Source organism: Myotis nattereri (assembly GCF_964212035.1).
Source record: "Myotis nattereri genome assembly, chromosome: 4".
NCBI lineage: Eukaryota > Metazoa > Chordata > Mammalia > Chiroptera > Vespertilionidae > Myotis > Myotis nattereri.
Window position 1 is genome coordinate 33,624,653 of NC_138079.1, and position 26,887 is coordinate 33,651,539.

The 26,887-nt window shown below is 36.0% G+C and overlaps 1 protein-coding gene across 2 annotated transcripts in view; it reads left to right on the forward strand.

Moving 5' to 3' along the window:
• Nucleotides 1–26,887, forward strand: part of CWC27 (CWC27 spliceosome associated cyclophilin) — a 183,927-nt gene that overhangs the window by 12,490 nt on the left and 144,550 nt on the right. For both annotated transcript variants that reach the window (XM_081089109.1, XM_081089108.1), the window contains exons 3-10: nt 4,608–4,720; nt 6,894–7,037; nt 8,462–8,560; nt 9,887–9,990; nt 12,200–12,269; nt 19,370–19,449; nt 20,232–20,265; nt 23,441–23,598. In XM_081089109.1, coding sequence (XP_080945235.1) covers nt 4,608–4,720; nt 6,894–7,037; nt 8,462–8,560; nt 9,887–9,990; nt 12,200–12,269; nt 19,370–19,449; nt 20,232–20,265; nt 23,441–23,598 — 802 coding nt within the window. The remainder of the gene's footprint in view (nt 1–4,607; nt 4,721–6,893; nt 7,038–8,461; nt 8,561–9,886; nt 9,991–12,199; nt 12,270–19,369; nt 19,450–20,231; nt 20,266–23,440; nt 23,599–26,887) is intronic.

A 26,887-nucleotide genomic window follows, 5' to 3' on the forward strand; every position in this document is an offset into this window, starting at 1 on the left:
GCCAGCTTTGATAATTTTATTAGTTCCTTAGAAGTATAAGGAAGGAATACACTTTTAGGGCTGCAGTGCAGAAGGGAGAGCAGAAAGAGAAGCCGATAAGAAAACCATTTTTTTAAAACTTTATGCAATTATTAATCTCTTTACTTCTATTTACCTCAGTCTTTTTTCTCCAAGATCCATGCTTCATCATTTGCCTTTTATCCCCTTACCTCCTTTAATAGTAATTTAATAACTCTTTAGAAGTGACAAACATAAGTATATATTGAGATATTAAAAGACAAAACTAAAATATTTGTTAAAAAAAAACAGGCTAAAATAAATGGGGTAGACATCACAAAAGGAGTTTTTAAAGACTTCTTTGTAGTAATTTCTACAAAATTAAACACAAGATTCTAGAAGACACACATATAAGTGCTTTAAAAATGCAAATCTAAATGTCTATATGTACTAAGGAAATATAATTTGTCAAAATACATCATTTATTGCACAGCTAGAAACAAAAACTATAATGATTAATATCAGAGGCAGAACTGCCAATTTAGAACTTCATTTTATATTTGAGATATATGTAAATTTCTTTTTTCAGTAATGGAGAAAATTATGGAGGATATGATGAACAGGCATAATGAAATAATAAAGCCTCTTTCTTTAAAATACTTATGGGAATGCTACATGCAATTTAAGAAGACAGTCAACTTTATTGCAAGCAGCAAAATCTATTAAAGCCCATGGTAATCCAGCTAATCGGGACTGAGTGAGATAAGCCAGACACACCCTGGAGCCCTCCCACGCTCCCTCCCTGTCTGGCCAACCTCCCGTGTCCCTCCCCAGCCCTGATTGTGCACTGGTGGGGTTCCTCGGCCTGGCCTGCGTCCTCTCGCAATCTGGGACCCCTCAGGGGATGTTGGAGAGCCAGTATTGGTCTGATCCTGTAGGCCAGGCCAAGGGTCCCCACTGGTGCATGAATTCATGCACCAGGCCTCTAGTTATTAATAAATTGCAAGGAAGTAAAAATGGTGGATATGAAAATTTTGTGGAAATTTGAAATTCTAGCCATGAATACAAAATTATGGTGTAGATAAACTGTAGAAAATTCCTACTCAATGTGTGTGTAGTTTTAGTCATTCAACAAGAATATCATTAGGAAAGTAAAAAAGAAAAGCATAAAGTAAAAAGCCATTATCTCTGAAAGGCTTTGTAAGAAATAGCAGAAAAGAAAAGGATAGGTAATTTTAAAATTTGAAAGCACAAGTAACAAAGACCTCTTTCATGTCCTGCTTCCCTTACATCTAATAGATCTCTGAGTCTTAATCTGCTTCCCAGAGAATTCTTGGGTCTGTTCATTTCAAGAATGTTTTGACTCTTAGGACAACAATAGTTTGTTTTCTCTCCCTCTCTCTCTTTCTCCCTTCCCTTCCCCCACCCTGAGGGATTATTTTCATTTTCTGATATAGACTAGGTTATGTTTTATATTCAGATTTGAAAAGGAATTTATAGAATATTTTTGTAAAAATATTAAAGTTTGACATCATATTTATGTTGAACTTGAAAGCTTGTAGGTTGCATCTACATTATCTTATTTAATCTTTAGAGCAACTCTGTGAGTTCACCTATATTATTAGTTTTATAATGAGAATATTACATGTACTATAGTTAATACTATATTGTGACTATAGTTAATACTATAGTTAATATTATATTGAATTTTTGGAAGCTGCTAAAGAATAGATCTTAAAAGTTCTCATCACAAGAAAAAAAATTGTAACTGTGGTGACAAATGTTAACTAGATATTGTCATTAATGATCATTTCACAATGTTGAATAAGTTTCCAATTATTATGTTGTATACTTGAAACTAATATAATATTATATGTCAATTGTATTTGAATAAAAATATTAAAAAAATTGAATTTAAGGTTGCACAGTGAATAGGAAGCAAAACTCAAGAATTCCTGACTTCTGCATACAGTGTTAATCCAAGTAAATGGTTACTTAGGGATACAGGAGAGATACTTTTACCCCTTTTGGTTTTTACAGTTCCCATTTATAACTAGGGAGAACTTGTCTACACTGGGGAGCTCTTGTGAATATAGCCCAACGGCTCTTCACTGGGAGAAGTGATTGAAAAAAATTAGTGGTTTTCCTTTCAACTTCTTCCAATCCATCCTATGTACTGGATAAAGTTGTTAGAGTACAGAATACATATTTTGAAATACGGATTTTATATCCATCTGTAAAGTTATAAATGTAAGCCAGCAAGCCAGCCACTATATCATAGTACTTTATGAATTACTAGAGGCCCGATGCATGAAATTTGTGCACTTGGGGGGGGGGGGTGTTGTCCCTCAGCCCAGCCTGCACCCTCTTCAATCTGGGACCCCTCGAGGGATGTCTGACTGCCGGTTTAGGCTTGATCCGATCGGATCAAGCCTAAACCAGCAGTCGGACATTTCTCTCACAATCTGGGACTGCTGGCTCCCAACCGTTCACCCGCCTGCCTGCCTGATTGCCCCTAACTCTTTCTGCCTGCCAGCCTGATCAACACCTAACTGCTCCCTTCCTGGCCCAGTCGCCTCCAACTGCCCTCCCCTGCTGGCCCAGTCACCCCTAACTACCCTCCCCTGCTGGCCTGGTCGCCCCTAACTGCCCTCCCCTGCAGGCCTGGTCTCCCCTAACTGCCCTCCCTTGCTGGCCTGATCACCCACAACTGCCTTCCCTTGCCGGCCATCTTGTAGCTGTGGGTGCCACCATCTTTGAGGGCGTGAAAGTCAGTTAGCATATTCCCTCCTTATTGGCTGTGGGCACCGCATTCTTTGCAATGGTGTGAGGGTCAATTAGCATATTCCCTCTTTATTAGATAGGATGATAGACCATAGTCATGTTTTGACCCTTAAAGTACACAAAGTACCTATTATATATGTCAGTAATTACATCTGTGTAATTATGTCAGTTCAATTCTTACATAGTAACTATACCATTTTACAACCCAACTTGCAATGTAAGAGGGTTCCAGTTTCTCTATCTCTTCACTAACACTTGTTTTCCCTTTTTTTATTGATAGCCATTCTAATGGGTATAAAGTAGTATTTCATTGTAGTTTTGCTATTCATTTCCCTAATGATTAAAGATGTTGAGAATTTTTTCTTATGCATATTGGCCCTTGTTGCTACTTATTAATATAAATTCTATGATTCAGTCAAGCCCTAATTCTTTCCCTTTCACCCCCAACCAAATTCTTTGCTTATGCTTTACCCTCATTTAGCTATCATGATTCTGCCATATTCTTTCTCCTCTGTGAAGTAAGTTTCCAGAATGATTCTAGGTTCTAGATAGTAACTATTAGGAGATCATATATGATCGTCTTTTATGTTGCTGGCTTCCAGATAATATATTTACATATATATATATTAATAATTTCTTTTAATCATTTAGCGAGCTTATTGAGAGTTTAATTGGATTCAGTTATATAGTATGTTGATTATTGAAAGCTTCTCTGGGGGGTGGTGCATTGATAGTAGACCTATAATCAATGAGTACTTTTGATATATTTTGGGTTTGTATATTGTTTGTGTAAATTAATTTTCTAGGAGGAAAATAGGAAAGAAGGCATTGATCTCCACTATGATTTCTGAATCTCAGCACTGTTGACATTTTGGGCCAGTAATTATTTGGTGACATCCTGTGCTTTGTAGGATGTTTATGAGTATTCCTGGCTTCTGCCCACTAGATGCCAGTAGCATCTCCCACTTGTGACAACCATATACTTCTAGATATTGACAAATATCCCCTAGGGAACAAAATTGGGTGGGGCTTTTTTCCTGAATACCCCCTCCCCCAGCTGAGAACCATTGATCAATACCAAAACTCTCAAGTTTTTATTTTGAAAACTGTAATCCAGAGTTTGAGAGAATTCTTTTCTTTTCTTTTTTTTTTAATATATATTTTCTTGATTTTTTTACAGAGAGGAAGGGAGAGGGATAGAGAGTTAGAAACATCGATGAGAGAGGAACACTGACCAGCTGCCTCCTGCACACCTCCCACTGGGGATGTGCCTGCAACCAAGGCACATGCCCTTGACCGGAATCGAACCCGGGACCCTTGAGTCCGCAGGCCAACGCTCTATCCACTGAGACAAACCGGTTTGGCTGAGAGAATTCTTAAAATAATTTTAAAAAAACCACCATCACCATGATTTCTGTGGAAATTGTGCTGTTTTGAGAAGATATTTTATAACAAGTAGGGAAGAAAAGGTTTTGGTTTAGGAACCTACTTAACATTCAGGGGAGGGGAACCTTATGATTCTAGTTGTAGTAATTCTGGTAACTACAGATACACTTTGTTTTAGACTTTGATAAATTATTTTTTCTGCCGAAACCGGTTTGGCTCAGTGGATAGAGCGTCGGCCTGCGGACTGAAGGGTCCCGGGTTCGATTCCGGTCAAGGGCATGTACCTGGGTTGTGGGCACTTCCCCAGTGGGGGATGTGCAGGAGGCAGCTGATCGATGTTTATCTCCCATCGATGTTTCTAACTCTCTATCTCTCTCTCTTCCTCTCTGTAAAAAATCAATAAAATATATTTAAAAAAAATTATTTTTTCTTTCTTTCAGCATATTATGACAAGACCATTTTTCATAGAGTTGTACCTGGTTTTATAGTCCAAGGAGGAGATCCTACTGGCACAGGAACTGGTGGAGAGTCTATCTATGGAGCCCCATTCAAGGTGAGACCTAATTTATTATTATTACTTATTTGCGAATCAGCTTGGATTTCTTAATTGAAAATAATTATGCCCCACAAGAATAAAATGCATTTCACATTAGTGCACAAAATCTGGTGTCTATCACATAATTAGAATTACACAGGTATAATAACAGCACTTACCCTATCAAGAATTATTTCTAAGTTGTCTTATCACAAACTATTATGCTAGATTGAATTCAGGTGGAGCTAACGGTGAGTGAAAAATAGAAAAACCTGATATAGCATATTTCCTGATACTTGCCTATGTTTGATTCTGCAACTCTGTAGATGTAAAACATTTTTAGAACATTGCATATGCCATTCCATTTTAAAACATTTTGTTTAATACTATATGAACTTTGTATCAATCTGCTTGGACCTCTGTAACAAAGTACCATTGACAGGGTGTCTTAAACAACAGCAATTTATTTTTACAATTCTTGAAGCTAGGAAGTCCAAGATCAAGATATGGGTTCCTGGTGAAGGTTCTCTCCCTGGATTGAGAGAAAGAGAGAGAGAGAGAGAACATGCGCACGCTAGCTCTGGTGTCTCTTCTTCTTATAAGGGCACCAGCCCTACTGGGTTTGGGCTTCATTCTTATGACCTCCTTTAACCCTTAGGATCTTCTTGACAGGCCCTATGTCAGATATAGTCACCTTGGGGTTAGAACTTCAAAACAGGAATTTGGGGGAGCACAATTCAGTCCATAATAGATTTAATTCTAAATTTTATACAATAGATAGAACTCTGTAGCACAAAACGCATGCCATAACAGGAACTCAGCGGGAAAGAAGAAAGAAGCAACATAAAATTGTTATCAAAAGGAGTGAATATTAATAAAGAATAGGTCAGTGGTTTGTTAATTACCAACATAGATTTAAAAAGAAAAAAGAGTTGATGTTATGCTTAAGACATTAAGAATAACAGTGGGTTCAGGTAAAAGCTGAAAGTTAAGTTATTTGTTAATCTGATAGTACCAATATCATGTTCTTTGAATGAGTAAATCTTAACAGCTCTTAAAAGATGGGTGTTTTTGAAGACTTTGTGTTTATACTAATGGATAGAGTACCTGGAGTTTCCTTTAATATTTAACTGGGTCACTGATTCTTGCAAAAAATATTTGAACTGTTTTTGTTTGCTTTAATTTCTAGATGATAGTATCTTTAGAAAATGTGGAATGATTATAAAAGTTTCTCACATATTTATATTTTACCAAATTGAGGTATCTTATGGTTTTACAGCCTCCACCTAGTAGGAATCATTCCTTTATTCTATTATTTGGTGAAACAGAATAGCTCTTTTTGGCAGTTTATTTCTAAATGGAGATTTTTGCTAATCATGTTCAGGTAATGAGTTGTCTTGGTAAATTTTTCAGTTAGGTCATTTTTAATACAGTATGCAGAGTTATGATCCTTTGAGTTTAAATCTCTTGAAAATTATTCATTAAGGGAAAATAGCCTCTTTTCTGAAAAGTATTGATTATATAACAACTATATTATAAATGAGTCTAGAATGCGACCTGGACAGAAATTCTATTAACTAAGAGACTAATGTTTATGTTATGTAATGTAGCCTGACCATGGCAAGGAAACCACCTTAAAAAAGCTTGCTGCTGCCCTTTTAAAAAAAATTCAATTTAGGACTCTAAAAAATACAGTAAAGCACATAACATAATCATAGTAGATTTCTTGAATTAAAAAAACAAGGAGGAAGCAATCGTTTCCTGGCTTAGAATGGGTTGGAGGGGGGAGGTGGGCGGCAATAGTTGAAGACTCTTCAGTGATTCAAAGGTAATTTTCTTGGAGAAAAAATAGAAGGTTCTAAAAGCTTAGATGACTTTGAGGGATGGGAAAACGGGAATGACTCTTAGAAATCCATTCCCCTTCAAATACCCTTTGTCTGTGTAAATAGGCAGATTTCCACGAAATAGGCTAAATTTGTAGCTGAGTATATTCAGAAGATACAGGCTACTGAAGTCAAGTTTAATAGCATTGAAGGAATAGTAAATATTAGATATGGTTAAACTTGAAAAACAGTTAAATACAACTTCAGCATTTTTTATTAGAAGCTTTATGGAACCTTGTTGGTTAAATGAATATGAAGGGCCTTATCACTGAGGTCATTCACTAAATCTTTTCTTTTTTATGCTTCAGGATGAATTCCACTCACGATTGCGCTTTAATCGGCGAGGACTGGTTGCCATGGCAAATGCTGGTCCTCATGATAATGGCAGTCAGTTTTTTTTTACACTGGGTCGAGCAGATGAACTTAACAATAAGCACACCATCTTTGGAAAGGTTTGTGTCCATTATATTAGGCTTCCGGGATACATATGATCAACTTATCTATGAGCTGCCTTCTTAAATTATTCCCTAGGATATTTATTTATTTTTGAAAATGACAGACTATATTCCTGTTATAATGAACTATGAATTTTTGTGTGTGTTTCAAATAAGACATTGGTTGTGACTTCAAACTTTATTTTTCTAAAATCATACTAACCATATTAGCTACTATGCCATTCAGCTGATACCATTTTTTATGATTTTTGAAAGACACCTAGGTAATAAAACTTAGCAGTTTAATGTTTATTTTGTTAATGATGAATTCCCTTAAGTTTAAAGTGGAAGTTATAGTAACATTAAAATTGTTTACCTGAAATATTACTTTCAGTAATAATTATTTAATCCTGCACACAATCAACATCGTATCAGGGAATGTCATTTCCATAGAATTTTTAACAGTTTTCCTTAAAAAGGTTTTTGAAGGTTTTCTTTTCTTACTCTTCTCCCTTCTCATAAATACTACATCCCTGTATGTTTTGTCTTGGGCATGTTAGACATCACTAGTGTATTAGCTCCCTCTACTGGTTCGGTAAGAATGGTTTCTCCATATCCTAGGCAAAACTGGATGTTGGGAGGATGAAAGGGAAAAAACAAACTTAGCACAAATATCAAATTGGAATTATTTTAAAACTTGATAAATGTTGAATGAAAGGAGTCCCGCTAAAAACATGCAATACAATATTGTTGCTTAATACTTAACAACGTGGGTTAAGAAGTATGCATTGGCACAGTTGAGCCACTCTGACACAGGTTGCTGATGTTCATAGATTTTACTTTCTACTATTTAAAAAAATAAGTGTTTAATAAAATGAGATTTAAGTTGCCATTCTGCACCATTGTTTACAGTTGATGTTATGTAATCTACACATTCTATAACTAACAATGGTTAGAATTCTGAAAGGCCGTCACTGTGGGCTCTGTAACTTCTTTGAACCTCAGTTTTCTTATCTGGAGAATGAAGATAATGGTAATAACTACTTTTAGGATATTTGTGAGGATTAAATGAGATATCTGCAAAGCAATTACCACATTATTATTTGCTTGTTTTACTCTATTATAAAGTCTACATTTGTTTCTGATGTTTGAATGAAAAGTTGTCATTCAGTAAGAGGTTATTTGGCACAATATTTTCGTTTTTAATAAAAGTACCAGTATATATTGGAAATTTCACAAAGATTTTATTGAGGGGTTGGACTTCATCTAGGCTTTTTCCTCTTAAGATGAAGATGCTTTGTTTGCATTATTTAATGCATATGCTCTGATATAATTATATGAAATTCCCTTTTAATTATTTAAAATATATTTTCAAAAGTGTTCCCTTATTTCAAAGAATGAATGTAATAATTTGCAATTAAATTTTTGTTTTTATTTAATAGATTACAGGGGATACAATATATAACATGCTGCGATTGGCAGAAGTAGACACTGATAATGAAGAAAGACCACTTAATCCACACAGAATAAAAAGTTGTGAGGTAGGAGTATGATTAGTATAAGATATAGCACTTAAATCAGCGGTTCTCAACCTGTGGGTCACGACCCCTTTGGGGGTCGAAGGACCCTTTCACAGGGGTCACCTAAGACCATCGGAAAACACATATATAATTACATATTGTTTTTGTGATTAACCACTATGCTTTAATTATGTTCAATTTGTAACAATGAAATTGGGGGTCACCACAACATGAGGAACTGTATTAAAGGGTCGCGTCATTAGGAAGGTTGAGAACCACTGACTTAAATGGTCATATAAGAAAAATTGTCAGTATTTTTTTAAAAAGTATAGTTTATTGATTGTTTTTTAAAGGGAGAGGCAGGGAGAGGGGGAGAGAAACAATAGATGTGAGAGCCTAACATTGATTGGCTTCCTCCAGCATGCCCCCTACTGGGGACTGAACCCAGCAATCTGACTGGGAACCTTTTGGCAACCAACTGAGCTACACCAGGCAGGGCTGATGGGTACTATTTTTAAACTATCAGATGAAGTCTTTATACTAAATCTAGTCACAACTCAGATTTTATCTGTGTAATTTAGGTACGGTTTTTTTTCTTTAACCCTCGCTCGAGGATATTTTTCCCATTGATTTTCAGAAAGAGTGGAAGGTAGAGGGGATGGGAAAGAGAGGAGAGAGAGAGAAGAGAGAGAAACATCAATGTGAGGGAGACACATTGATTGGTTGCCTCCTGCATGTGCTCCGACAGGGCCAGGGGTCGAACCTGCAACCCATGTATGTGCCCTTGACTGGGAATCGAATCTGAGACCCTTCAGTGGTGTGTGGATCAGCACTAACCATTGAATAACATGATCAGGGCTAGAACAATTTCTGATTAAGACTTGTTTTAAATTGAAAGTTTTGAATTCTAAGATGAAATTTTAACTGATAATCTAATGAATGAAAAGCTTAACTCAGAATGGAAAGTTAGAGGAATTAGGTTTATTTAATCCAATCAAGTGACTTCATTGGTAACTTAAGAGTGATCCTTCATTGAAGGAGCCATTGAGGGTGATCTTTAAGAACATTTGATTTGGAGTCAAAATCAGGAAAGATCTGATTTTGTTTCTCATACTATATATTAAGTTTTCTTGAATATTTTTTCCCTTTGTAAAATAAAAATAAGATATCCTTTACTTAATAGCACATAGGATTATTGGGAGAATACATTGAGGCCATGTAAGTGGAAGCACTTTATGTAGTATATGTTTCACTATACTTACAATGTTTTTGTGAGGAAAAATTATAGACACTAATGTCAATACAATTAAATATTGTTTTTAATTTTCAAAATGTTTCTTTTCATAGGTTTTGTTTAATCCTTTTGACGACATCATTCCAAGGGAAATAAAAAAGCTGAAAAAAGAGAAACCAGAGGAGAAAGTAAAGACATTGAAACCCAAAGGCACAAAGTAATCATAGTAGGAAGATTTTTCTTCAGTTTGTAAACAGCTCTGATTCATTTAGTTCACTTCATTTCCTTTTGTAAACATTGTTTACTAGTGAGGGGGAGGCCAGTTTGGACCAGGGAGATATCTGAATTAGGAGTATGTGTATTCTATTCTGCATGGGCATTTCTTGTATTCAAATACAGTATATAACTTAAACTTAAGCTAAAGAAGTATTGCCTCAGATGTCCATATAAAATCTGTATTAATATAAATAAGCAGTGATTACTACAGCAATTACTTATATAAATGAGTTATTGAGAATTGTTCTGTTTTTTACTTGTTTTTCAATTAATATATGCTCAGTATAAGGAAATTGGAAAGTAAAATATGAAGTATATGACAATGTTTATATAACTTTTCACTCCTTTTTTGGTGTTTATAAATATTTTTAAGTATAAAGCTCTTTCTGTATTCTAGATTATTTCCTTAGAATAGTTTTCAAAAAAATAGAAACTCTTTTTTTTATTAAGTTCCAGCATTTTGTGAACAGTATTCTTTACATTATTAGTTTGTTTTATTAAAATAGATATTGAGTGTTAGATTTCAATTGATTCTTTTATTGAATTATGGCATCCATATTAGGGATTTTATTATACTTAAAGTGTTAGGTTCAGATAGTTCTAAATATAATCCTGCCTAACCCAGTAAATAAAAAGCAAACTTTATTAATCTTTTTGGCTTTTAGTTTCCCCATCTTAGAAAATGGAGATTATAATAAATATAACACCTGGTTGTTATGAAGCTTAAATGAGAAGGGAAATTTGAAAATACTCAGTAGTAAGGCATTTAATACATACTCATTTCTTTCCTTGATACCCTACAATATAAGTAAGTTAAGTTGTTTTCATAAACTCTCAGATATGAGCAGACAGTTTAATAAGCAGTTGATGTCTTATGGCAAAATAACTTTATATAGAGCTATGTATTTAATTTCCTTTTATTTATTTATTTATTTAGAATAATTTATCTTTGGGTGAAAGGTCACTCTCACTATGTTCCGATACAATATTTTTTTTCTATAGTTTATCTTGACAACAAGCTCCAAAGTTGGGTATTTTTGTTTTTAATTCATAGTAAATATATTGGGAATTATGTGGTAGTCATTGATTGCATCTAGGTTTTGAAGTAGAAGTTTCTCTTTTATTACCAAATCTTTTATTTTTATAATACTTGAGGAAGAGTTTTTTACTTATTTATTTATTTTTTTTTATTTCAGAGAGGAAGGGAGAGGAAGAGAGAGAGATAGAAACATCAATGATGAGAATGAATCATTGATCGGCTGCCTCCTGCACTCCCCTACTGGGGATTAAGCCCACAACCCAGGCATGTGCCCTTGCCTGGAATTGAACCTGGGACCCTTCAGCCTGCAGGCTGACACTCTCCACTGAGCCAAACCAGCTAGGGCTTGAGGAAGAGTTTTAATAACAAATTATTTATTTTTCTTGGGAAATCTTTGGTTTGAATGCTCAAAGAAGAAACTTAATTTTTTCTCCCCATAGGCTATTTTACAGTTTTGTTTAGCTTATGAATTTTAATATATTAAGCCATATTTTGGCAGACACTAGATTAATTGCTTCCCATTTGTAGTGCTCTCAGGTCTATATATTTATTAGTTTTTCAGAATTCTCAATTTTGATAACCAGTGTTGATAAATATAAAAAGCTTAATTATTTCTGTCATGTTTGATTTAGTATATTTAATGGTAGTGCTCAGAATGGATTTTTGGCCATTAGTTTAGTCTAGTATATGAATCATATGTGATCTGAAGCCAAAACTATAACATTATGCTGAAAATATAGATCTTTAGTATATTTCTACTGAATATTAAGTAATAGTGTCTACTGTTAAACAAAAGTGTCTCTTCTTGTAAGTTCTACTCTATTTTTTTTGCTAATAAGAGGGCAGGAGGGGGTTGGGTAAGAGATCAACCGAAGGACTTGTATGCATGCATATAAGCATAACCAATGGACATAAGACACTGGGGGGTAGGGGAGGCCAGGGGATTGTCAAGGGCGGGGAAAAAAAAAGGAGACATATGTAATACTCTTTGTAATACTTTAAGCAATAATAAAAAAAATAATGTTCATCATAAAAAAAAGATATTTTATAAGTTTTGTTTAATTTTTTCTTTCTAATTTTCTTTCATTCTTTTTTCCTTTTTATTAATTAGAAATTTTAGTTTGCTTTCATTTGGAGAGGAAGCTGAGGAAGAAGAGGAGGAAGTAAATCGAGTTAGTCAGGTAAAACCGTAATTTTCCCTTTTTTCTGAATTGTAAAAAAAATTAAGGTTTATATCTTACTCATTTTTGTATTTCCGGCTGTACATGGAGCACATTCAGTAAATGTTCATGGAACTAATTTGTAAAATGATTTATGGTCCATAATATTTGCATCTTCAGAGAAGATTTGCCCTCTTAAAAAAAACTCATGGACATGGACAACAGTGGTGATAGCATGGGGCAGGTGGGGGAGGTGGAAGAAGGTATGGGGGGATAAATGGTGATGGAAAAAAAGAAAAAAATTGATAGTTTTTTTTAACCTGGAATTTTTTTTTCCAGTCAGTTAGAACTAAAGTTAAAGAACTTTATGATTCAGATTTTAATTGCTATTTGTTTAATGGGTTTTCTAGATGATAATGTTTATTTTTAGTATTATAAACAGTGATAGACCAAAGCTCTTATATGCATTTAAATATTTATATATATTTATTCATTTTTTCAATTCTCATCACAGCCCTTTAAATTAGGTATTATTATTATTATCCCCATTTTACCCTTGATTATATTAAGGTATAGGTAGGTTATAATTTGCTCAAAGTCACAGAAGCAGTAAGTTATCGAGAGCTGGGATTTGAATCTACATTTATCTCGCAATAAAATCCATGTCTTTGGATTATATATTTCCTCTTGGCCTTTTACCTCACAATACTTCCCTTTTGCCTTCAAGTGTGATGTTCCTCAGTCTCACTTTCCCCACAGTACTCATTGCTGAAACCCTTACAGTGCCCTGCCATTGTTCAGAGCAGTGATTCTAATAAGTATACTTCAAGAAAATCATCTGAAGTGTTTTCACTCCCCAAGATTCTGATACATTTTCCTTTTTGGAAAGTTAGCAAACACTGAGATCTAAGGATTAGGTTCAGAGTCTTTACTGTAGTAATTAAAACTCTATAACCTAACACTGCCTTACTTGCTTAACTTAGTCACCTATATCTCACCAACACTAACAATAGTATTGACTTAAAAACACATTATTGTTACCCTTGTCTTTACTTCTTTATCCATGTACTTTGCTCCCCTAACCATTGAGCATAGTTTTGGTAGGCTAACATCGAGCATATAGTAAGCGTGCTACTTACACCCCTTGTATTAAAACTGAATTACAGTGGGCACATATTAGAAATATTTTGGTCATAATTTTTTTTTTCACTGACGTCAGTGTTCTTGATTGATCTGTTTGCTACTATGATTCAATTATCACCTGTAAACTAATATTCTGAACAAGGAGACAAGGCTGAATATTTCTTCTGGGCTCTTCCTCATTCTGAGTGCCTTGAGGAAGAATCTCTACTTCAGGTGTCAAAATTAAATTCCTCTTTACATGAAAACTTCCTTTCCCCATTCCTTATCAATGTCACTGATATGTCTGTCACACCAATAAAGTCATCTTCATTAGATGTCAGTGCACTGGTCTTGCACTATTCATGATTCAAATGTGTGTCTCATTAACATGAAAGATTTACTATGCCATGATCCTATGGGTATATTTGTAAATGGACAAAACCACAAATGTTAGATCTGGGAATTGCCAGGATTCCCTTTCATTGATGTTTTCTAAAGATGTTAAGTTTCCTTGCATACTCATGCCTTCCCCACAGTCTTCCTAACCATTTTCCCTTTTGTTTGAAGCATGCTCTCTCCTTTATGTGGCTAATTGTTGTTTTTTCTCTAAGATTTAGCTCCACTATCAACACCTGACTACCTCTACCTCCCTCCCCTACCCAACTTCTACCCAGGCTGAGCTTAACTTCTTTCAGTGGTAATCTGCCTCTGGCCTTCAGAAGCACTTATTATACTGCATTGTATTGATTTAATAAATATTTGACTGTGCCAAATACTTAGTTTATATAATCTTTATAACAACCATATCTCATATAAATTTTGTGAATGAAGAAACCAATACTCAGAGAGGATATGTAGCTTTTCCAAGACTGTAAGTAGAAGATGTGGAATCAGAAATTTGAAGTTAGGTTTCTGTAGCTATTTAAGTCTCTATTATGATTTTGAATGCTGCAGAAGCTGCCTAGTTCAAACATAAGCCATTTAAAAGGCTGGCCAGAAATTTCACTGGTAGCACAGCATCCTGGGGTGGAAGGCAGCCTAGTGCAATTTGCCTATGCCGTTCCCTATCTCCCATAGGGTCCTGGATTCTAGGTTGAGCAGCCTTGGAGATCAAGAGTAGGACAAAGGAGTTTTTCCTGTCAATCTTGAATTAAATATTTAATTTAGTTGAGTTAAATATCTGGTTGAAAGTGTTTTGTTCACAATTACTGTGAGATTGTCTTCACTAGGAAATTAGTTGAAAGTTTTTCTATTTGTAACAGCAGCATGTGTTAAATGTTTAAAGCTTATCTTCCTTCTGCTGCACAACATTAAAAAAAAAAGATATGTTTAACTTATACTGAATATAGTAAATTTGAAATTCCAAAAGCACTTTGAGCTTGCTACAAGGTTGTTATGTGGAGGGATACCACCACAGATAATGTTAGCTGGTTCTTTATGTTTGTCCTTAAACCTGAAAAATACTTTAAACATTAGAAAGACTAGGTAAATGCTTTCCTCTTTGCCAAGAAAATTGCAACCTACAGTCCATTAGCAAATGAGTAGTATAACCCTAGTATTGTGTCATCATATTTCTCTCATCTGACTCTTAAATAGGATGGGCTATGTGATAAAATTATCACATTTTTGTTTTTGACTTTTAAATCTATATATCCCAGCTGGCTTACTCTTCTTTTTCTGCCTACTGGATATCTCCCTGTTTGAATATCCTGCTAGTTACCCAGGTCCTAGCCAAGGCTTAATTCATTATATTTTCTTCTCAAACTTCCCCGCGTCCTGTGACTTTTCTTTCTATTCCCTGGCATCAGTATCCTCTAAATATTTTAGATTCAGTTTTGACTTTTTTCTTAATTTTACTCTGCACAACCAGTTAGTTTTATTGTCCTACCAGTTTTTCATCCATACTGTATCTCAAATCTATTTTTTTCTTTTAATTTATATTGCTGCTACCTTTGTTTAGGCCTTCATTATCTCTAGCCTCAGCTGCCGTGTAGTCTACAGACTGGTCTCCCATCTCCCTTCTCTTCTTCCCCTTCCACTCAATACTCTCAGAATAGTCTTTCTGAAGCCTCATTGCTCTCTGCTGACTGTAGATATAAGGCCAAATTCTTTGGCCTGTTTCTTCCAGCCCCTGTGTTCATGACTCCTCTTTGCCAACTCTGTCTTTTAGCCTCATACTTAAATTTCCCTGCTGGTAAAAATCACTGATAGTACTTTTTAAAAAAGTAGATTCCTAGGCCCCATCTCAGACCTACTGAATCAGAATCAACAAGGAAGGAGGGGCCTGGGATGCTGTACTTTTGTTGAATTCCCTGTAATTCTTATCAGGGAAATATAGGAAACACTACATCAGCAGATCTGAACTATTTGCTGTCCTATATAATAAAAGCATAATATGCTAATTAAACTGGACATCCTCCCGGATGACCTTCCAGATGAATTCAGGGCTGCGAGGGCTGAGGCAGAGGCGGTCGCAGCGGCGGGGGCCAAGCCTCTGGCATGATTTTTGTGCATCTGGCCTCTAGTTTTACATAAATGCCTTGTGTTTTCCCTTTTGTGTTTGTGTCTTTGTTTGTGTTCTTCTCCCTGCCTGAAGTGTCCTATCCCACTTCTGATATCAAAGTTATGTTTATTTTCATAACCTAAAATACAGTCTTTTCTAAGTGTCTTTTCCACTTTTTCATAATCTTTTCTTTTTCTGGTCTAACCTTTGCCTTGTGATCCTTACATTTTGTTTTTAAAAACATTTTTTGCTTTATTGTATAAGAACCCTGACTTTGTTGTCATTGTGTACTACTAAAACATTATCCCCTTTTCTTTCTGCCTTATTGTGTGGAGTTCCAGGCTGTGAGTTCCTTGGTGGTAAACTTTGTGTCATTTTTGAGTGAGAGTGTGTTGGAATAGAAATAGCATGGATTTGAGGTCATACAAACTTACGTTGGCACTTCACTTTCTACTGGTACTTGGTGATCTTGGATAACAGTCTCTCTGAGCCTCAATTTTTCTCTTTGTAACATGGAAATAATATGTACTATTTAGAGTAGTGAAATTAGGCTATGTATATCCTTACATTGATATATTATACAATCTTGGAAATGTTTTTGAAAGTTAAATGTCTTAAAGTAAACAATATGCTCTATGTTATAATTTGTATTTTATTCTCAGAGAGCTAAAGAATATCAAACAATCTCTAATATGACCGTAACTGTTATACAGAAGCTGCCACCCTCATGCTTAAGCAATCTACTTCAGCTTTCCGGGGTAGGAAGCCATATGCACAGTATGACTAGCCTAGTGCCCTTCCACAGCCCTCCCAGAGGGTCCTAAGCACTACCTTGAGCAGCCTGGAGAGCACAAGTCGACACCTGTACAGCATGACTCATCCGCAGCCTGTTCTCCACATAGAAGTGTGTCTTGGCACGCTGTGCAGTGTCTTTGGCCTACAGAATTTAGCTGTTTTGTCTGTTTATATAATGGAGCCATTGTTAAATTCATCTTGAGAAAATAGAACAACAACAAAAATCGTTGAAATTTACTGGCATAGAGGAAAGAAAATTTCTCTACAGGGCACGAGATTAATTCAAAAGAGATTCAGAATGGAAGTGTATTTTGTTTATTTTGTTTTTGAACTATTCTTTAGACTATGAGCACCATTCAAATACATTTTACATTATGGGTAAAATGAACCCGTGGTTAAAAAAAAGGGCGGGGGGTGGGGAGGGGAGAGGCTAGCTTGAATGTTAGAAAAGTCTGACCTATAGAATATATATATATATATATATATATATATATATATATATATATATAGCCTTACTGTTTTAAAAGATATATAATAACCAGAAACAGAGTCTTTTACAATGACTAAGAACAATTTGCAGTTTTAGTAGTTGCATGAAATTAAATATTTCTAGAGGACTTGAAAATAATTGTTTCATTATTCATTTGCTTATCAAGTTTCTTTTTTCAGTGACTCCACAGTGTTAAGCTTTATTCCAGAACCAGTCTAACATCACAAGTTAATAATTGGTGAAGTCTGAATTGAGGCTTTACTTTATGTGAAAGGAGAAATAAGATAGAGTCCCCTCTGGTTTATGGATTATCAGTGTGGGATTACAGACACCGCTTCACCCCACTCATTTATTTGTGACAAGGCGCCTCTCCCACGTGGGTTCACTTTCCTTCATTATTTATTTCAGTATCTTTCTACTACCTGATAAAAATCTCTTTTAGAATAATAGAATTTTATAGCTCAAAGGGATCTAGTCCAACTTCCTTTCTGTATAGATGGGGAAACTAAGACTCTGGTTAAGTGACTTTCCAGACTGACTCATTTCCTTTTTGATAGGATTGCATGATAGGGGGGTGCCATAATGACACATCTCGAGTTCAGGAAAGCACATTGTCAGAGTCTCTCATATTCTTGTGGACAGCATGAGGAAATGTGATCCGGGAGATAGTACAGTCAGATGGATTTATAGCTGATTGAATACTTCTGCCCAAGGAGTGCTTTGTTGTCAATCTGTGCCTGATTATTTGAACTAGTCAGTTGAAATATAATAGGAGCACATGTAAATTCTATACTTGAGTTTAATGAAATCAGCTGAATAGGTATAAGACTTAATAGCCTGTAAGCCCTGGTTGAATTATTAGGAGAGTAAGGTCTCTGGAATAAGGAATTTAACATTCTTTGCATTTTTGCTCGCAGTTGCAGCATTTTGTTCAGTTCTGAACACATTTAAGAAGGATGTTGACAAACTAGCTGCATCCAGAGGCTAAGAGGGTCGTGAGAAGGATGGGGATGATACCAGAAACCATCTCACATGGGGAATGCTTGAGGAACGCGATAGACTTTGGAGAAGTAAAAACTAAGTGAAAATGTAATCCTAGGCTTCACGTATTTGAAAGGTTTTTGTCTGGCAGATGCCTCCCTTTATATTGCTTTCTTAAATAATAGCTTTATTTAATTGTTTGTATTGGTTTAAAGTTTATTCCTGAATCTTTGTGTATAATTTAAATTCAGATGTCATAAAATATTTTCAAATGAAAGCTTATAATCAGACAAGTCATTTTTATGAGGCAAATTAAATGGTAGATTTCATTATAAAAGAATCTCAATAACTAGATTTTAAAATAGTGATGAAATTGTACCACATTTACAATAGTGATGCATATAATATTTCTCTTACTTCAAGATGTTCACATTTTTACTCCAAATGCAGTTATAAAAGGCTTTTTTTTTCTCACCCAGAAAAAGTTATATTGATAGAGAAATATCTTTCAGAATGGAGGGGAGGAAATGAGGAGTAGGAGTAGAGTACTGTAGCACAGTGCCTGGCACAAAGTATATATTTAATAGCAGGAGTAGTTGCTATTATACAGTTCTATTTATATCTTCCTATGACTTGTTTCTCTACTAAAATATAAGTTTATTGAGCACATGAACTTTGAACGTAAAGCATTTATTAAGCATTTGGTCATTGATGAATGTTGTCATACTTGAGAAGCTCTTCCCTTTTGTGTTTTCTGCTTGTTGAATAGCATCTCGTAGGTGCACTCATCTGGCTGCTTGGGCACATTTAAAAAGTGGTTCTGTGCAATGTAAAGAATATACTTGGAGTATAGTGTACATTTATTTCAAATTACTCATGATTTATCTTCTGCGTTTTAATATCTGGGTCAAATTAATTAGTTTAGCTGTATGTAAATCTTATGATGGTTCAGTGTTTGGAAATAGCAATCAATAAACTTATTTTCAAGGATATGTCACTTTTTGAAAGAAAAGATGTTTCTAAAATAATATTTTCAGCCAATTCAGTAAGGTTCTCATTTATAAAGCTTGAGTTTATACTGACATTTTCAGGAACACATTTCTTTTGCTGACCACATTTATTGGTACTAAATTTTATGTAAATTTGTTCACTTGTCCTTTTGGAAGACTGTTCCCCCCCCCCCCCACACACACACACACACTCATGATTTTATCATGCATTCCTTTCTAGAGCATGAAGGGGAAAAGCAAAAGTAGTCACGACTTGCTTAAGGATGATCCACACCTCAGTTCTGTTCCAGTTGTTGAGAGGTTGGTATGGTACTAGTGTGATTCTGAGTTCTCATCTTCTGGCGTAGATGATTTATAGCTTCCTTTGTGAGTAAGCAGTTGTTTCTCATATGTCAATTTTCTTTTCAACCCAGCCAAAAAGCTAAAGCATTTTGACAATGGCAGTAGTAGAGCTTCTCGCTTATGGAGAACAGCACTATAGTCACTTTCACTCCTCTTGCTATCTACTTCAGTTGAACTTATTAAATTTCAAATTGTTAAACTTTTAAATCTTGGGATTGTTGCTTCTCTTTGAGAAGGGAAGATATCTTGCAGTTACATATAATTGCATGTGAAATATTGGGCCAGTGTCTTAAACGGGGACTAAACTACTACTATACCAAGTTTAGCTCAGTTTCAAAAATTCTGTTTCAAAACAGTATTTTCTTAATATCATTGTATTTGAAGGATTTGATTTCATGAACCAGAATATGTCAAGCCAATGAGATAAAGATGAGGCTGTTTTCTGCAGCCCTTTGTTCATAAAAATAGCATTGTTGATTTTTGTTTTGCAATTTTTCTTTTAATTCTATTGATTTTGTGTATGTGTTGATGGAGCATACCTCTTATTCTATTTATTAAAAAATGGCTCATTTTTAGTATGTTTCTAGTTACTCTAGAATGCCATTCTGAAACTCTATGTTGAAATAAGTTTTTGAAGTATTAATCCAACAAAATATTCTAAATTTTTGGGTTACTGAATAATTTTATTACTTCCATTTTGAAGCTAAAATTTACTTGTTTTCCTTATTTTTTTTTTGTAGTGAAAAGGGTGATGCAGCAGGAGATTTAGATGATGTGAGTATCTATATATATGAAGAATTAATATGCAAATTAGGTCTGTACGCTGTAAAGGTCACGACCAGCTCAGGAGGAGGGACTGGGTGTGGCCCGAGCCTGAGATAACAACATGCAGGCTTGGAGCCTGAGAGAACAACACACAGGAGTGCCACTCCAAACCTCCGCAGTATGGCTGGGGGCAGGCCCCCAGCAGACACACACAGGGGTGCTTGCTCTGAGCTTCCACAGCGCAGCTGGGGGAAGGCCCCCAGCGGACACACATGGGGGCATGCTCCAAGCCACCACGGCCAGACTGCGGCCAGACTGCGCCCATAGGGAGCGGGCCATCAGTAGGACATCCCCTGAGGGCTCCCAGACTGTGAGAGGGGGCAGGCTGGTTGAGGGGACCCCCCCCTCCAGTGCACGAATTTCGTGCACTGGGCCTCTAGTTTTATTATAAATATAGTTTGAACAATATACAGAAAATTCAAAATTTTTATAAAAAATTAAATTGTTTTTCTTAAAAGGTTATATACAGGGTGTCCAAAACAAATGTATACACACTTTAACAACTGATAGCTCAATTGATGTTTCTTACTTTTCAGATTTAACCCATTAGAATTAATAATTATTCAAAATGTGTATATATTTTTGGGGACACTCTGTATATTACTTTCATAATTATGCATATCAAATTTTGAAAAAATACGAAAGATTTTAAAAATATATTTTTGCTATTATAATATTTTCTTCCAAGTGTATGTCTACATGTGTGTGGAATCTTATATATTAATTTCTAGACTGTTTTTTCTCCCTATGATATAACATAACTTGAATAATCAAAATTCAGGTGTTATTTTATTTTATTATGTTAAAAGTTGAAATGTTGATGCATGGCTATCCTATATGATGTATGGGAAATACTTGGATCAGTCATTTATAGCAGTATCCCTTCTTTATACACACATTTCAGAAGATTCTCTTTCATGACTGTAGTTATCTTTTTAGTTATACTGGCTTAAAGCTGATAAAAGAGAAGGCAGTTTCCTTTATATATAAGAGATCAAGTTTTTCAAGTCATCTATTTGTCACTTTATGTAAAACCCATTGATCTGTGCATCGTATAATTCAGTAGGAAGTACATAGCTTTCTATGCATGAATACTATTGCCACAGTCAAAAGAGAGGGTTCTTTCTGATTATGGAGGGTAGAGAAAGAATGAATATCTAACCTGTTCAAGAAAACCTTCCTGGAAGAGATGATTGTGTTGTGTCTTATAGAAGAATTAGGAGTTAACTAGATCAAAAAAGGCGGTGAAGGTTCCCCTAGCTCAGAGAATAGCATATGCTAAAGCACAATGACAAAGAGAGATTATCCTATCTAACAAAGAGGGGATATGCTAATTGACCCCCACACCATTGCAAAATATGGCGGCGCCCTCAGCCAATAAGGAGGGAATATGCTAATTGACTGTCCTGCCCTCAAATATGGCAGTGCCCACAGCCAATAAGGAGGAAATATGCTAATTGACTGCTGTGCCCTCAAAGATGGCAATGCCCACAGCCATAAGATGGCGGTGCCCAATCCCCTCAGCCCCACTCTGCATGCCTGCCTCCAGAGTCCCCCAGTCCCCTCAGCCCCCCAGCCTCCTAGGACCGGCCTGAGGTGCAGACAATCCTCGGATGGCAGCTGCCCAGCCACCCAGGGCTGTCCCGAGGCTCAGGTAACCAGGGCCGGCCGAGGCTTGTGCTGTCAGCAGTGGCAGCAGCAGAAGTGTAATGGGGCATCTCCTTCCCCTGATCACCAGGTCGCCTCCTGCCCCTGAGGGCTCCCAGACTGTGAGAGGGGGCAGTCTGGGCTGAGGGACCCCCCACCTCCAGTGCATGAATTTTCATGCACCGGGCCTCTAGTATCTTATATAGGAAGCACAAGCTGAGGTTAAAGTTTGAGAAGGAACTGGCCTTATGTAAGGAGCAGTGAGGATGAGTGTTGAAGGTAGAAGAAACTACACATACAAAAGGCTCTGAAGCAGGAGAGAGTTTGGTATGGAAGACCTAGGTCAATGGTTATCAAATTCTAGGGCTAAAGAATGTCTTAAACATCTTATTGAAAAAATTCACAATTTCTGTTTCTCAAGATTTGGTTTGGAAAGACTGGGATAAGGGCTAGGATTTTATATTTTTTAACAAACAATCCAGGTTACATAGTCTGAGGACCAGACTTTGAGGACCATTGCTCTAAGAGTCTACAACCTCAAGTTAAGAATCTTGCCTCACTGTGACTCAGCTGATCAAAAAAACAATAGAAAAAGATCCCCTTGAAATAGCATCTTTCTTATCCTCCTTTCTTTCGTCCCTCCCTTCCTCCTTCTTTTTCTCCCCACTCCTCTCTCTGTTGATGCTGGGAACTATTCTGGAAGTTGAAGATATAGCAGTAGGCAAAATGGTCCAGAATATTAGCTCTCATAGAATGCTTCCTCTAATTATGGGAGCAAGACCTTAAACACATAATTAAGTAAAATGTAGGTCAGATGAGTGATAAATGCTTTGGGGGGAAAACAGGGAGGGAGAATAGAGTACTAGAGGTGGGTAGGTGGTTCTGCCATTTTAATAGGGTGATCAAAATAAGTGTCACTGAGAGGGTAACATAGCAGAGATCTGAGATGAAAGAGCAAGCAATGCAGATAAATGGAATAAGGATGTTTCAGGCTGGAGAGAAATAACAACTCCAAAATTGGCTAGTGTGGCTGAGATGGAGCTGTATGACATCATGTCAGGGAGGTACAGATTTGAGTAGGGTCTTGAGTGAGTTGGAGATCCACTGAAGGGTTGTGAGAAGAGGAGTAATTGCTGTGACAGATTATAGGAAGAAATCTCAGCTGACCCATCTCTACCTCTTCTACTTGATCCCTGGTTGAGGTCAGCATGCTGGTGATACAGAAGGAGCACAGTTTACTGCACAGAGGGGCTGGGTGTGAATTGAGCAAACAGCCCTGACTGGGTTATCTCACACTTACATAGTTCACCCTGAGCAGAACTCGGGTATTCTCACCTGTAGCATATTCTTCATTCAGCCTTTGCTAATTCAAAACCCAACAAAAAGAAAAACAAACCTGGCTTAAGATGCAATGAAGAGTCTGGAAGTGAAAGGGGAGATGGAATGCCCAGCACATACTCCATTTCAATTTCTACAGGATGAAGAATTTGAGGGTGCAGAGAATGATGAAAACATTGATGGTGATGAGAAGAACCTGATGAGAGAAAGAATTGCAAAAAAGTTAAAAAAGGACCCAAATGCAAGTGTTAAATCAGCTGGAGAGGGAGAAGGGGAGAAGAAATCAGTTAGCCGCAGGTAAGTTGCTTATTGTGCTTCTAGGTATCAGAGTATTTGTCTTTTTATACTTCATTTTAAATTAAGATTGAGTCCTCTGTTCAACTTACTGTTTAAAATACTATTTCATAATGCTTGATATATGTACTAGTTGTGCTAAATTAGCCCATTTGGAAACGTAAAAGAAAATAGGCCAGTTTTAAAGTAATTACAGCAGTGAATCAAATTCCACTTCATTTTTCTCTGATCTCATCTTTAAAATCCTCTATATAATTTGTTATATATGAGCAAGCAATATTTTAGCTAGATAGGGAAGGTTGTGTTTGTTTAATATTAATGAGAGCAGCAGAATAATTGTGTAGAATGAAAAGAGATGTCTTCAGATTCAGGTGAGTAAAATTTGTCAAAACTGGTTAAGGAAAATGTGTGGGCATGAAGCATTTTTAAGTACCTTTTCAAGTCTGATTTATACCATATACCCCTCCTAATCTCTATAGTATTATAAAAAAATTTCAGCAAATGCCTGATAAAGAGTTGTTGAACTTTGTGACTCACATTTTATTCTCCTGAATTTCAACTTAATTGAAAAATTCTCCTTTGTGATTCTATTATTACAACTTTATGGTATATGTTTTAAATAATATTGCTTTAAAAAGTAATACTATTTGTTTTTTTTGGATGGCTTACATTTGGGGATAACATAGGTGTAAGTACATATAAACAACATTTTTTTGTGGTTGTTTCTCACCTTCTTATAAAAAAAACTTTAAAAAGTATTCCCATGTTATCATTGCTTAGCTCCCTTAATTTTTTTCTTTATGTAACTAGAAAAGTAATTTTCAAAAATTTTCACTGATGTTACAACCTTTTGCATTCAAAAATGGTACTTAGCAGTTACTTTAAATATCTTTTCTTTTTCCAGCAACATTCACCTGACAAGTAATCACTGTTGAGTAATTTAATAAAGTAGATTAACTTTGGGCCAGTAATAACTGAAGATTTTGGTGATTATGCTTATTCATAAATGGAGTTGATGAGCCTCTCATCACCTTTCTTTTAGTCAAATCATGAATATAGTGAAGAATCCTTTATTTCTCTCTCTCTCATTCAAAACAGATTTTCTGCTTTTTAAGAACTATGAGTTAGGTTTGTAATGTGACAAAAATATATTTTTAATTTTAATAAATAAAACATATTTGCTGTTTAAATGTTTCCTTAAGTTTTCAACTTTATCTTGTGGGCCTTAATACAATTTCAAATACTTATGTACCCTCTAATTAATAGAACTTATAATTTAGCAAAGTTGAAGTTTCTGTAAGAACTAAAGAAAGCTTATTTAACAAAATTGGCCTTAATAAACACCAAACATCTATTTGTAAGTGTTCTCTTTCCCAAATTTTCAATATTCACATCTTCTTCTCTCCCTCCTTCATCCTGTTTCTCTCCTACCTACAAAGGAAAATAAAAGAAAAATAAGATCAGGAGAAAGTACTAATTTCTTAGGGAAAACACAGTTTTTCACTCTTTTTTTATACATTTCCATGAGTATCTAATTGCCATTTATTTTAAGAACAAAAAATTTCCAAAATCATTACTGCTTTTGGTCAGTTATACTAGCTTCACTATACAGTGGGGCCTTGACTTACGAGTGTCCCGACTAACGAGTTTTTCGAGATACGAGCCATCTCTCGGCCCATTTTTTTGCTTTGAGTTGCAAGCTAAAATTCGGGTTATGAGCCAGCTTCAGATACCCCACCGCTAGTTGGCACAGCGAACGTCACAGTGAAAGCCACAACATCAGCCCAGCATCACGTGTCTCACTCGTTCACTTTTTGATTAGACATACGAGTAATTTGAGTTACGAGGTCAGTCACGGAACTAATTAAACTCGTAAGTCAAGGCCCCACTGTAGTTTAAGTCTCAAGTGAGTTTTATGTTAAAAAAACAGAAAACCTCTAAGAGTCTTAAAAAATTGTAAGGTGGTGAAAAGGATATTTATATTTAAAGGAAAATGACTGTTCAGTCTAAGTTGAATTATAATGGAAATAGCTGCCAGCCAGCTAGGACATTAGTGTAAAATTATTATCTACTAGAGGCCTGGTGCATGGATTCGTGCACTGGGGGGAGTGTGTGGCCTGCAGGGATCAGCTGCTGTGGGAGCGCTGCTCATCCTGGTCAGCCGAGTGGCGCGCCCACTGTGGGAGCCCACTGACCACCAGGGGGCAGCTTCTGTGTTGAGCGTCTGCCCCTGGTGGTCAGTGCGCATCATAGCAACTGGTTGACCAGTTGTTCTGGTTGTTCCACTGTTTGGTTCCTGGGTTTTTATATATATAATTAGATTTAAAACTCAGTGATTTTGCTATATACAAACTTTTCATCTGGATGTGCCTGAAGTATTCTATTATCCTTTGGTCAGTTTCTTTTTCAAGCAGGAGGGATCAGGGACTAGACTAGTCTACCAGCCCTTTCAGCAAAGAGCCACTTGATATTGCTTTTATTGGTAAAGAAACATCTGGAATCTGTTAAAGCTGCTTATCACTTTGTATATTAAACCTACAGCAGGTTTGCTGAGTACTTAATATTTAAGCTGGGGAATGGTACTTAGCAATATAATTTTCAACAAATTTATATAGAGTACAATCTTTTCTTAATAATCTATTCTCAGCAATGTCTCCAGTTGTTCCATTGAAAAGTACTCAGGAGTTTGAGAGAAATAAGTCCAAAGTTCTCCCTACCTCCTCTCCGTTCTTTTTTCTCATTATATTTATTCTGACTTCTTTAGGATTTTGGTCCCTTGCCTCCTCCCTTTTCTAAACGCATCAGTCTCACTCTCGTTCTTATTCAGCCCACCTTCTCTAAGCCTATATCTTGAGTACTGGATGTTGATGAGCAAAAGCACACAGCCAAGTACAAGCCCAGCCTTAGCTGTGCCTGCAGTACCTCTTTGTTCCCCACTTCCCAGGGTGCTTACTTCAACCCCAGCCTCACTCTCATCAGGTCACCTGACAGCCTGTTCTGTGAACTAGGAGTGCCTTCTTCAACTCATTCTTTTCTCTTAAAACCCTTATGCTTTTTAGACCTTACAGTTTAAAGGTAGAGGAATCCCTCTGTCCTTTCAAAATGATCCCATTCTCTTTCCTTTGGCTTCAGTTTTCTCTCTTCCCTGGTTCCTTTCCTTAGGCTTGTGATTAAGCATCTTCCAGCATTCAAGAGTAAAAAGAAAATCATTCCATTTTATGTCCTGTCTCCACCTTCTTACTTTGCACTTATTTCTAAATACATATCATTGAGCTTTCTCCTCATCACTCCA